At 37.6% G+C, this 13,997-nt stretch overlaps 1 protein-coding gene across 3 annotated transcripts; it reads right to left on the bottom strand.

The window, feature by feature from the left end:
• Positions 1 to 397: 397 nt before the first annotated feature.
• LOC121953779 (mitochondrial inner membrane m-AAA protease component AFG3L1-like) lies at positions 398 to 13,274 on the bottom strand. 3 transcript variants are annotated; one of them, XM_042501197.2, is made up of 17 exons: positions 13,056 to 13,274; positions 10,730 to 10,817; positions 10,547 to 10,606; positions 10,329 to 10,450; positions 9,655 to 9,807; positions 9,473 to 9,547; positions 8,649 to 8,770; positions 8,254 to 8,527; positions 7,960 to 8,097; positions 7,695 to 7,848; positions 7,484 to 7,591; positions 5,387 to 5,512; positions 5,128 to 5,238; positions 4,556 to 4,671; positions 4,202 to 4,402; positions 2,857 to 3,051; positions 398 to 2,554 (listed from the first exon to the last, which is right to left on the bottom strand). In XM_042501197.2, exons 1-17 carry the CDS (start codon positions 13,173 to 13,175, stop codon positions 2,327 to 2,329), a joined length of 2,391 nt encoding a protein of 796 aa, XP_042357131.1. In that variant the 5' UTR covers positions 13,176 to 13,274; the 3' UTR covers positions 398 to 2,326. The 3 variants fall into 3 exon arrangements, with proteins under 3 accessions (XP_042357131.1, XP_042356970.1, XP_042357049.1); XM_042501036.2 differs by having other exon boundaries at positions 10,730 to 10,820; positions 13,056 to 13,273; XM_042501115.2 differs by having other exon boundaries at positions 9,655 to 9,804; positions 10,730 to 10,820; positions 13,056 to 13,272.
• Between the last annotated feature and the right edge of the window lie 723 nt (positions 13,275 to 13,997).

The following is a 13,997-nucleotide window of genomic DNA, read 5'->3' as shown; positions in this document are numbered from 1 at the left end:
AAATGACGTCACAGTGACCAAAATATAATCCATCCATCCATGAGTCCAAGTGGAGGTTTGTGGTAAATTTGAAGAAATTCCCTGAGTGGAATTTTTGAGATATTGTGTTCACAAAATGGGCCAGCCAACTGGCCAGACACCCTAAAAGCATAATGCCAAAGGCCTCAGCTATTGCTGTTGCAGAGGCATAAAATTATTATAGTATAGCATGTTGTCCAAGTAATTTCTAAAAATTCATAGTATTGTATGTCATCCCAAATTTGACAAAAAAGCCATACTATAGTATTTGTCCATTATATGACAATCAGTAAATATTATAAATAATAAATATCATGAAAATATTATAGTATGTCTTAAAAATGTGAAAGTATAGTATGCCATAAAAAAATCACAAATATGCATTTTTTTCTCTCTTTTTTAATATGGCTGTGAGCCACAACAGCCTCACATTTGTCAGCACATCTCAAAGAAAATCAATATTCTCCAGTAATATGTAAAAAGGAATATTCATCAAGCAAGAACAAGAACAGTGCATTGTAAAGCAGGCACAAAACACCCAATAGATCTCATATACACTGATACTATACAACCTGTCTGCTCATCATTTATTTACTTTATTTATTACTGAAAAACCTGATAAATCTATATTTTTTATAAAAGGGCTCTCACTGCCCATACTGCAAGGCATTTAGTTCAAGTATGTTTTTATTCTTAAACATGTGTACTTGGCTCAGGAGCAAATGGCTTAACTATTAAGACACCATTGGCATTACAATAACAGTGTGTAACCAGCCCTGATAAGAGTGATTTTCAAATGCTACATGAATAGTTATTCAGCTAATATAGCTTGGCTCACGATTAGAGAAATCATTCAAACATAAGCCAAAATTGACCTGGAGGATGAATAACAGCAATTTTTGGTATGTCAATACATTTTAAAGGGTTTCAATTCATCAAAATGAAGATGGTCATGCAATCTATCCATGGAAAATGCCAATTAATTGATCCTCTCTTTACTTTGAGCCATAATTTGTGTTAACCACAGGAGCGAATGTAAAGCAAAGAAAGCATCAGTCCGTCAATTTATATGATTATCAAAAGAAAAAAAACTTTACTAGGCTGTAGTGTGAGTAATGTGACCCATGTAATGTCAAAATTATGTTATTTGAAGAGGCAGTTAAGAGAACAGAGACTGTGAGGTAGTGGAAGTGAGTGAGGTGTGATTGGTGTGTCATTTTCTAAGCTTATATTTCATTCTCATTCGGCTCAGTTGTTCCCAATTCTAGGAGATATCTACAGCAGTGTTGACTCTTAATACTATGAGACAATGGGAAGAAGGCAACACCCTACAGTACATGTGATCCAAGGCACGCAAGACCAATTCCAAACATCGGTCATAAGTGCACAAAAGAAATTTACAAACAGTTCAAACAGCTGCCTTTACTGCTAAAATATAAGAACCGTGTTGAGAATGGTTTAAGTCTGCTGGAGGACTATACTGGTGATGAAAATGTTTTTAAGTTGAGAGATAACATCACAGTATTGCAAGAATGACTTCACTGTACAATGGTGTGAGAAAAAGTAAAAAAAAAAAACAGTCAATAGTAGTTGTGAAATCCAAACATCTGAGAAATGAGAAACCTGGTTTTCCCCCTCAGGGAAAACAAATTTTAATTATTTCGCCATTAACATAATGAAGTGGTGGCTGAGACTGAAGTCATCCTTATCAGATTTATAGATTCATGGTTGGATAATGGCAATGAGCCTTAGAATAAAGTATATCTCATATACCATCACATGATACCAGAGCAGTGTGTAACAGAACAATACACACTGCAACTAATGTAACATTCTAATGTAATGTAACGTCAACTCACTCTGAATGTTAAAAAGTATATTTCAACTGATTTCTTTTTTGAGCTCAGTAACTTTCCAGACCATGGCTACAGATTATTCTGTCAGATGTATGTCAGAGCGTTGAAGGAAGGCACCTCTGGTGAAATGTACGCCACAAACCGCACTCTTCACAAAAGCCTTTGCTCACTGACTTTAAACTGACCTGACAGGAAAAGGATGAGTAATTTTTAGCATAATTCCCCCTTAGAATATAAAAACTACAATTAAAAAAATATTGTAGTAAAAAAAAAAAAACGTGCATAATTCAGGCCATTTATGACCTGTGCAACACATCACCATCTCTCTCTTTGCAGTTGTCCATGAGATGAACAAGGGATTTACTTCCTGACAGTCTGGACCAGATGCTGCTGAGCTTCAGAAATATTCACCTGAATCCAGTGGAATATTTACCTTCAGGCTGCATGTCAACCTACAGGAAAAGGGCGGATTTGTTTTGCCGATTCTGCGAGTGTTTTTCTTCTCCTTTGTTTTTGTTCCAGTTCTTTAGCCCTATGGGTAGAGAGGTGTCCTCCTCATACTCCCCCATCCCCTCAACAAACTCCTCATATGATGATTTTTCATGAAAGGGACGAGTTCCTAGCAGCTCCACCATGTCAGCTTTGTCAAGAATCTCCTTTTCTAGAAGACGTTTTGCCACCTGCAACGCATGACCAAAAATAAATGTAAATTAAACAAAAAAATGTTTAAGACCAGTGGCTTACAAGCAATAAAAGTGCATTATTTTTAAATACTGAACGTTATAATTTCACAAATAGATGTTTAGGATGTTGAGTTTTTGCCATCTTCATCATAATTCTTCCACCAGTTTTTAAAAATGCTAATTTAGGCAAAACATGAATGAGCTATCAAGCTGCTGGATCACACTGCTCAGTGATCTGCTTTGGAGTCTCCTGATCTTTTCTTCTCTCCATCCATTTCCTCAGTGATAATAATTCTCACCTTCTCAACCATATCTTTTTTATCAGTGACAAGTTGAAGTGTTCGCTGGAAGGCAGCATCTATAAGCAAGCGGACCTCCTGGTCTATAAGCTGGGCTGTAGTTTCACTGTAGGGCTTCTCAGTAACTATGTCACCAGGCTGAGGGAGATTGAAGGACACCTGACCCACCGCCTCATTCATTCCAAACTGTACAACCTAAAATGTGAAGAGAAACAGGCACTGTGATGAAAGTTAAAAATACAAAATGTTTCTTATATGCCCTTGGTTGTGACATCACTCTCTGACTAACAAAATGTGCAAAGTGACTTCTAACTGTGCACCTACAGAAAAGCCTTTGCAGTAAAAAATACTTTGTGGAGCTCAACTGAAATAACTATTTGTCTACAGTGAGCTGCTATTTCACATGTCCTGAGTTTATACACTTTGAGAAATTTTGAAACTCACTTAGTATACAGAATTAAATCACCAATTTTGTAACTAGTGTGGTGTTTATCATTCCCTATTTTTAAGCCTTAAAGTAATATTTGACCCCCCAAAATGACCATCTCTAAATAATTTTCTCACTTCATGTTACATTTAATGAGTGAAGAAAGCTTTTTTTTCATCTGCCTCCACAGTGACCGGAGATTTCCAAAAAGGCAATTATCTTTGTTAATTAAAGAAATACCGGTTTGTATTTAACAACAGCAAAACTATAGCAAAACATCCTCTTACTAACAATCACACAACTTGTGCAGTATAATCCAAGTCTCGTTTATGCAGCACATGCAGTTTCACAAAAACCATTTTAGATTTAAACACATCAGTACAAACACTCTCATGCATGGCCAAGTAGTGTGACTGGGCATGTGTGTGCTTTTAAACTCAGCTCTTTATTTAGAAATGAAAATTCAGGTGTTTGGGTAGTACTGAGAACACAACTGCATAAATCACAGTAAGATTATACTGCACGTGTAATTTTTTTTTTTATATGGATGTTCTGACATTGTTTTGTTAATGCTAAAGACTGACCCTGAATACTTGCATTCATAAATAATGTTCACCTTTTTTGGATTCTCAGTTCACTGTGGAGGCATGAGAGAAAAAATCTTAAATTTTTATTACCAATTCAATGCAACACACAGTGAGTAACTGATATAAAAATTGACATTTTGTGGGTCAAATATTTCTTTATTATAAGTCATTACCACAATTTCAACAACTTCTATTTCAGAACAACAGATTTTATGACTTATCACCGACTCCCAATCACATAAAAGTCAATGACAATGTATTTTTTAATACATGCATTAGTTAACCACCTTGTGTCTCTGTTAACATGCTTGTTGTAAGATGCAATGAGTACCTGTGCATACGCAGACTGAGTGACCTTCCTGAGGTCATCCTGCGCCCCAGTGGTGATTCGTCTAAAGAAAACCTGCTCAGCCACTCGACCTCCCAGCATCATGCACATCCTGTCAAACAGCTGCTCCTTGGTGAACAGGTACTGTTCCTTAGGCAGATACTGAGCATAACCCAAACCTTTCCCTCTGGGAACAATGGACACCTGACGGAATAACATTATAATTTACATAACTGCCAACATGTTTATTTGATAAAAGCCTAATAAGGTAAAAACAAGATTATGCAAAGTCTGCAGAATAATTTGGATAGTCAAGCAGTGGTGCAAGAGAAAAGATGAAGGAAATGGTGTGACTACCTTAAGTAGGGGGTCTGCATGTTCCAGGAACCAGCCGGTCACAGCATGTCCAGCCTCATGATACGCCACAGTAGTCTTCTCTGGGAGCTGCAGGACCTGAGTCTTTTTCTCTAGACCTGAGAGCAAAGAGGATGTCTGACCAAACTGCACTGTGTGTGTGTTTTTTTTTTTACAAGCGATAACTTATCTGGGTTGATGTGCCCTTCAAGCATTCAGTGGATACAGTTTAGGGGTGTCTTTGGGTTGGTGAATGAGTCAAAGACTTTATCTCTGTGTTCTGCATGAAATCAAACTGTAACTACAGTTGAGTCAAATCCTTACAGAGATGTCTCAATGGATGATATTGAGATATACTGCAAGTTACCACATTAAGTGCCTTTATTTTAAATTAGAGGTCACTTTTACAGATTAATATAAAAATGCCATAATACAGAAATGTAAAGCAAAATTAAAAAATATAAGACTGTTCTTTTTACTTCTAACTTACCTAACTGAGGTGTATAACCATATCCAACAGCCATTCTGTGAGTATTGTCATAAAAACGAGTGAGAAAATGTTGTTGTTAACGTACCTCCAATAACTCTCTCGACTGCCTGTTCAAAGTGCTTTGTATTGACATGTTGGTTGAGGTGACGTGCCGCTATTAGAGCAGCCTCATTACACACATTAGCAATATCAGCCCCTGAGACACAAAAGAGACAGAACAACCAAATTAGAGAAAATTATGATGACAAAAAGATACAGAAGACAACCTGCATTATCCTTGGAGATTCATCTCCTAGGAGTAGTGTGAACTCATGCAAACATGAACACACATGTGTTGCTCTTACCTGTAAAACCTGGGGTTAGTGCAGCGAGCTTCCTGGCCAAAGCCTCTACTTCTATACTAGTGTCCAACTTCAGAGGTCTTAAATGCACCTTAAAGATGGATGCCCTTCCCTTTATATCAGGTGGACCTGTAGAAAAAAAATATAATCATATAATGAATTTTCAGGACATTGTCTTTTTAAAAAACAATGATAAGGAATGAACAAAATAAGATAAAAATGCTGCAGAAGTAACGTCATCACATGATAATGTAACTGATAGAGAGGAAACACTACTCTTATAAAGCAAAAAAAGATAAGTGTATCTCAGATTCTAAACCTCATTACGATGTCACACTTACCAATATTACAAAAGCTCATTCAACTGGTCCTGACAAGCACTGTGCATTTTTGCTGCAGTGCAGGTGTTTTCATTTTTAAGATGACACTGACAAATGTTTACAGCCAATACGCAGCTTTGAACACCAAGGTTGTCAATGCACTTGGCAATACATCAAGTCAAACAACAGCAGCATAAAAAAGGAAGTAAAGGACATCAGCTACTGTGCAGTAAAGACAACACTGAAAAAAGATCCTGTGACTACAGTATATCACCATTAAGCTTCCTGTGCAACAGCATTAGCTCTTACAGGAGGAGGACTGTCTTTATGGGCAAGTAAACTCATGAGGTCTACAACACTCATCTTGAAGACTCATCTTTAAAAATATGAATATCCTAGGACTGTTGTTAAAGTGACCGCTGAGAGGTAGTCAAGTGCGTGAAGGAGCATCTGATTTTTTAAGCAATGGTTGAACTTGTGGCCTAATTAGAAGACCTGATACAATGGATAATTCATGCAGGCTAAACCCACACCTATGTTTGTTTCAAAATGAGTGGCATAATCCTAATAAAAATGATGTAACTGATGAAGCATTAATTATCTCTGCCAAGCAGGTTATGCTTTCAGTTTGTTTAGTTTGTTTGTCAGCAGTATAACAGAAAAAAAATTCAAGGCCCAATTTTCATGAAACTTGGTGGAAGGATTTAGCATGGACCAAGGAAGCACTCATTACATTTTGGTGCAGATCAAAATCATGGAGCAGATGCACAATTTATTTTTTTCTGTTGTTGTGAGATAGAAAATCATGCCTTAGCGGAGGTCGGTGCTCTCTGAGTGTCCTTCTGGTTAGTAATGTCATTGTTTTAAAGTAACTTTATCTGATCAGTACTGTTAACACATAACAACAGAAAGACTAAAGGAAAAGGAAGCGAGAGACTCAACAGCACAGAGTGGGGCGGTGTGTACCGTCCCTCATGTTGGCCTCTAGTCATCTAATCCTTCTTTTATAAAGAGCCAGCTCTCTCATTTTGACCCACTTCTCTTTGTCAAAGAGAAAACTGCCCTGCCCACCATTGTGCAGCACTGCTAGCGTACAGAAAATTAGATCTTAGCAGGCAGAAAAAAAATCAACCTTTTTAGCCACAAAGATAAAAGCGCACACTGTGCAACACACACTTTTAATGACGTAACAAGTGTGCAGGTGCAAAAGTACATGAGACTTGAAGCTGATTTTGACTGAAGCCTTACAGAGTGTGTCAGTAACGTCGAGCATCACATCTTATCTTATGTAGACACTATAAAGCACAAATTAGCTGTAAATTAGCTGCAACCATGTGCACGCATGCATCCACACATTTATGCATTCACCTGCACACACAACCTGACAAACACTTAATAATGCATGACTACAACCCATTCATGAGTTATGAAAGGGACATGGACAACTGGTGTCTTTCTATCTGTATGTTTGTGCATGTGTGTGTGTGTCCTTCTATAGAGTTTGCTCATGTAACATGGACCTGTTTAGAAGTTAGGAGTTGTGTATATTTTTGTTATGGTGTTGATTTGTGGGGGTTGAGATTTAAATCTAAACCTGTAGATAACTCATCACTGACAAATAAAGTAAAATTTGAAATGTATGTTAAGAAATTTAGGAGATAGTGATAATTAAGATAAGATTTTGAAGTTTCTATTAAAGATACATGTCAATGAGACCAGTTATCAGGCGTCCGTGGGAGAACAGGAAATTATTTAGCGTCAGACTGGTGCTAGACTTTACCTATATATATATGTCGATCAAAACGTCCCGGCCTCATCAAAGCTGGATCTAGGACATCCGCTCGATTGGTGCCAGCTAAAACAACCACATTAGTGCGACTGTTGAACCCTGTTAAATGATAAAAGCAAAGAGCATACAAAGTTCTTGTGAAATATTGCACCAGGAATGGTAGAAAGGCTTAAACACTGAAAGACAAGACATAACTGCCTACCATCCATCTCCACAAGCAACTGGTTGAGGGTGTTTTCCTGCTCGCTCTGGTTACCAAAGTTCCCCCCGCCTCTCTTCTTGCCAACCGCGTCAATCTCATCAATGAAGAGGATGCATGGGGCATTTTTTCGAGCTGTGGAAAAGGTATCCCTTATCTAATATAGGACAGAGCAAGAAAAATCACTTCAGGCATCATATAAATAAGAATTAATTACTACGGCAATACTACTTCTTGATACGAGTTGTGCATGGAGCCCCATACTGACCCTCGCTGGGCCCACGCCAACAAACATCTCCTGGAACTCGGAGCCGTTGACGGTGATGAAGGGGACTCCTGCTTCTCCTGCAGTGGCCTTCGCCAGCAGGGTCTTGCCAGTACCAGGCGGACCTGATAACACAGCACCCTGGAAACAAAGGTGTTGCTTGATTATCAATATCAATGACCCAACCAATACTTCACCGGGGGTAAATGTCTCACTTTAAAACCATATTCCTAAATATTCCTGTCACACTCAGCCTCTGACTCTTTGTCACAATACTTGACAACCAGTGTGCCACACCTTTGGGATCTTGGCTCCTAGGTCCTGGTACTGCCGCGGGTTCTTCAAGAAGTTGACAAACTCCAATATCTCCAGTTTGGCCTCCTCACAGCCTGCGACATCCTTAAACCGAACATTGATGTTGCCCTTCGTTATCTTGGCTTTGGATTCACTCATGCTGAAGGGATTTACCCGCCCCCTGCCCCCACGCCCTCCTGCTGTTGGTCCCTGCCGCATGGCAAAAACTAAAAAGCCGACCATCAGTAAGGCTGGGAGAATGCTGAAAAGGAGTGTCCTGTGGGGGAAGAGAAAAAATGAGAAAGAAGCTCCATTAGGCCAGCATCTACATGATTAAATCCAATATGCATAAAAGTCACCTGGATATTAAAGTTTCACTCATTCGTTTAAGTTCTCACCCATCGCTCTCAGTGCTGTAAAATACAGGTACTCTCTGTGAGTCCAATCCCATTTCTCGCTGGGCCGTCTCCAGGTTATGCTCAAATGAGTCAACACTGCCAATGTTGAACCACAGATAGTTCTGAAACACACAACAGAAAACATATAACATTCAAAATACAGTTCAGATGCTTTGGACTTCAGTGAAAGACTATTCAAGTTTAATAGGGGAAATAACAATGAAGACATAAATTCTTCTTTTACAAATGGAAATACATTTTTTTTTGCTGCTACAGTCTTACTTGGTCTAGTGGGACCAGGAGCGTATGGCAGCTAATGTTGGAAAACTCATGCTCACTGCATGAATGTTAATTTTTGATCTTGGAAATAAACAGTTTGAGCAAGTTATCTTAACTCCCACTAATCTACTTAGTAGCAATTTCAGTCCAAACTCCTGAATGTAATCAGTGGATTGGATTTGGATGGAGTTTGCTCTGTTTTCAGGCGCAACAAACATTTCAGGAGAAACCCAGAAAGAGGGCCTTGAGTTAAGATTATTTTGCAAAGAGTGTGACTGTTCTTTGTTTTTGTTACTGATAAATAACATTTCAAAATACCAGTAACCAGTGTATTTCCCTTCATTTTGTTTTAGTGTACTTGTGTTTTTATTTGTATTGATGTATCTATTTTTCTTTGTCCTCTTGTATCTGTATCATCTGTATTTTTGTATACACTTTATAAAGTCAATATGTTAAAATGAATAAACATTAATAAATGCCAGTAATCCTCATCAACAGAGTAATCTATACCAGAAAACAACACAAATGCAATTTCACCCACTTACCACTTCTGATGTGTTCACTCCATGGGCAGGAATTACTTTGACATATTGTTTATTTACAACCTCCAAGTGATCCACCTGTAGAGAGCACAAAAACAAATTCATTCACATGGCTGCAAAAACAAGCAGATAAATGGAAATCCAATTTGGGAGACACCAAAATTAAAACGCTTTCTGCCTCTTACCAATCCTCTGTTCAAGTAGTAATGGACAAAGTCCTTCCAGGAGATCTGCATCCCCGTCTCTCGGAAGTAAAAGTACAAAAAAGCCGAGGCCATGCCTGCTGAAGCGATTGCAAAATACCGAAGTGTTTTTTCATCAACAGGAAAATCAGTCTGCTGGATGAAGAAATGTTGTAAGAGAGAGGAGATCAACTGATTAAAAGAAGAGATTGTGCATACGCATATGAATACCCCATTCACAGTCAAGCATAACTTGTAATGTCATTTATATTGGAGGAAAATATCTACTTCAACATCTGAAAGTTTAGAATATCTGAAAACTATATGTCAACTTATGTTAATTTAACATAAATACATACCATAAAAAAACCTTTTGATGAGAATCAATTTAATTTCCCTAATAAATAAAAGTGCCCAAGACATGCAGTGAGTGTGACATTTTACTGTGAAAAGAGAAGTAACAATAGGAGTATCTTAAATCTAAATAGTCATTTATGTGACAAGGCCACATTATGGAGAATACAACTTATATTTGCACTAATGAGTAAAATCAGGATTGCATTTTACTTTTAAGGACATCATATGCCTGCGTTTTAGTAAATATATTCTTCTGTGTTTGTGTGTAGGGCATTTTTATAAGCATTTATTTAAGACAATTAGCAGTAAAAGATTTGCACCTGAAAGCGTGTCCACCAGTGGGATTCATCCTTTTTTCCTCCTCTTCGTCTTTCATCGCCACCATCATCATTTGTGTCCTGCTCTTCCCTTACAGGAGTTTCTTGTTCTTTGGTATTTTCACCTAAATGGTGACAGAAAATCAGTCATACACTGCAGTGGAAATGACAAAAGGGGAGGTATAAATGCTGCTTGTGATGATGACTCCAACTTTGCTCACCTTCAGCTGACTTGTTCACGCCAGTGCTTTCTTCACTCTTTGGAAAAAACTTTTCAAAACCTAAACAACAGCAAACACACGCAAGAAAATAATAAGTGCAAATGATTAACCTCAAAAGATGTAGGTCATTGGGTCCACTTATTTAGCTTCATTATGCAGTGTAACAGCATTAGGAGGTTTTACCTCTTGGGGGTTTGTTTGAGCTCAGTAACCGAGCAAGTGAAAAACTGTGTTGATATAATCTTCCACATCTTCTTTGGACCAGTGACACCTTCTGAAATACAGATACAGTATGAAAAACATGTAAGCAGAATAAGCAAAGCAAATATCAGCAGAAAGACATCTATTAAATACGTGGTGGATGTTGTTATGTAAAATGGCAGACACAAACATGATAATCCACAGTTTCATAATATGAACGGCTGTTATGAGTTAGTCACACAGACAAGCTTTCATCTTAATGTGAGAATTGTGTCCTGCTTCATGTTTTTTTCCAAGTAACATAATTTACAGGATTACTGAAATCTCATTATGGTTCAGGCAAACAGGACTGCGTCACAGTTAAACTAATTTCACCACAACACTGTTGCAGATAACCCACTTCTGCTCATACACTGAACAGTTGCTTTAAAGAGTGCATGGTGTTTACTCATGTGTCGCCTCTGCAAATCAAACACAGATGAAATTATACTTTGATTTTTAAACACTTTTAAAATGGAGCTAAAATATGTTGCTTTTACACAATTGCAAAATCCTTGATGCATATCATTGGAGCGAGACTGATTAGACTGACTATGTTTTTATGTGTGTCTAATGGGTGTAAATGTTAATGATGTTATTTGAGCTTTTAACCAAAGGTGATTTTCTCTCACTATGTGATAAAGTTTTTTTGAATCTTGAATCCTGGATTTTTGCAGTTGATGGCAGTTTGGATACTTGAGAATAAAAAATCTCACAAAAGCTTATCTGATTTTTTTTTTTTTTTTACATGAGCACATAACTTAAACATTTTGTTTACATGTCAAGATGTATCTAAGTAACACTATGTTATTGTTGAAGAATAATGTTTGTCTTCAAAAATGCCAGAAAGAGTCAGGTTTTTTTTAAACATCAAGAAAACTGGTAAGGAATACTTCACAGCACAGCATGACCTTTTCTAAATCAATAAGTCATACTGTGTTGCTTTGAATTCAAAGAAAACTTTGTTTTTCTTTCATGACTCAACATAGTAACTCTCAGTCCCATAAAGAAAGTTAATATTGTGTTCACTGTGTGCTTCATATCAATATCAAATGTTAATTTACTCAGCAGGATCTTAGGCCAGGGGATAAATTAGACTTGTATTATACTGCACAAGTTTGTAAACATGTTTTAATATAGTTTTGATGTTGTTGTACCTGGTCCCCAATCAATCAGTAAATCAATGTTTGCTGTTTTCCATGGAGGCGCGTGAGAAAAACAAGGTTTTCTTAGTATTCAAGGTAACACAGCATGACTTATTGATTTACAAAGGGTCATTTTGTGGATGGAGTGTTCCTTCAAGTGAAAATAACATAAAAATGCAATACACAGCTGCAAATTTCAGCCTGCAATGTAAGAGGAGAGCTATATTTACCATGCAAAGTCCACCAGAGAGAAAAAAAACACATAAAGGAAAACTAAAAGCATTACATAATGTTGGTTTAATTTGACTAAGCGTCATTCTGCAGTGGAAATTATTGTATTTCCAATACAAAGTCATTCAGGATGCATGGTATGGTACAAAATGTTCAGGTTTGACATGTGGCTCTACCTGGCAATTAAAAGACAAAAAATCATTCTGAGTTTTAAGTTCTCTAGTTTCAGTGTCCTACTTCAATTGAAAAGCAGAAAGTCCACAAAAGAAAGATACTTCATCACAGTGAACCTGTTACATAATATCTCAAAGGACAATAAAGAAAAACTCCCATTCAAATAAATTACCACTTTTAGATGCCAACAATCGCACACAGGTGAGTTTTATTTCTATTCAATAACCAGCATATCTGTTAACTTGCTAAACCTATTTCAAAAAGTAAATGCCATCAAATGAGTGAAATGTTAGAATTACGTGAGCATGCACGGGTTGGACGCCCCCTCCCCCTCCCCACCACACAGCAACAGAGGCACACCCCCTTCAAACAAAACATTATGAAACGGAGGAAGTTGGCTTTATAAACTAAACACTATCAAACGGAAATATCGTGAGAGTGCAAACAACTGAGGAATGATACACAAACAGTGCTGCAGTTTGTTTGTTTACAGGTGTTTGGGGGGTCTGCAGCCTGCACAGAGGAACACTGTGTTCTTTCCCACGATAAACCTCACATAAAGTCACACAGAGCTCCTGAAACACACCGTCATTCAACGCACATGCAATTGTTGCACCTGTTGTAAAATACAAACTTTGTATTCGAGACCTTTTTTTTTAAAGAAAAGACAGCAGCCACTTTCCATGTTTAGAAAAACAAGAACAGTAGTATCACCGTACCGACGGGTGTGCGCCGCCGCTGCGCAGAGTAGCTGAAATCGTGGATAAGTCTCGGCTCCAGCTCCGAACTGCCCGCACTCGGTTCCGAAACGGCCCAACACCGACAGACAGCAATCCCATCGTGACTGCTCTTTCAACCGGCTGCACTGGAGTGAGCTCTCCGGGTCCAGCCAACGAGTCCGAGAAGTACCGTGCACACAATGCTAAACCCGTAGTCTCGCGAGATTTCGGTTACAAAAGCGCAGCCTGAGGTTTTAGAGATGGCATTTATTAATACATCCATGATTTATTTATGTCAGGGGTGTCTGAACTTTTTTTGAATGGGGGCTGATTTATCCTGTCGGTTATTAAAAAAATGTTAAAAATATTGTGCTATTTTGTAATCTGATTTTAAGGAAACTACTCCACCATATGCATACAATTTAATACGTTTACCTTTTTAATGCAATCAGAGCAGAAGGATCTGTATTTATCACAGCCACTGCAACACGGTAGGAGTATGTTGTTACGTTGTAACTGTAGAGTCACATAACTAAAGACAGATAACAGCACTGCTATCAAGCAGTCGGGGGTTCAAACTGAACACGTTAACTATTAACCCTTTGAAACCTGACAACATTGGCTCGATTTCTCTCAAAAACATGGAAAGAATGCCTTCTCACGGGCAACGAAAGAAGAAATGACCCAGAATTAGCAAGAAATTATTACAATTACCAACAAATTACCTGGAAATAAGCTTATAATAATAATAATAATAATAATAATAATAATAATAATAATAATAATAATAAACAAAAAAAAAAGAAAAAAAAGGAACTTACATGGGAAAAAATTCCCTTCTTTTTTAAAAATTATTTTCCAAATATACAAATGTTTTTGTCATTTGTGCAACATGCCTTACCAAGTTGCCCATAGCCTTTTTTCCATGTTTTTGAAAGAAAA

The sequence above is a fragment of the Plectropomus leopardus genome, chromosome 1 (genome assembly GCF_026936395.1).
Source record: "Plectropomus leopardus strain MGB_pleo_1.0 chromosome 1, ASM2693639v1, whole genome shotgun sequence".
NCBI classification, from domain to species: domain Eukaryota; kingdom Metazoa; phylum Chordata; class Actinopteri; order Perciformes; family Serranidae; genus Plectropomus; species Plectropomus leopardus.
The sequence above is the reverse complement of the archived record's forward strand: the minus strand, read 5'-3'. Positions and strand labels throughout refer to the sequence as shown.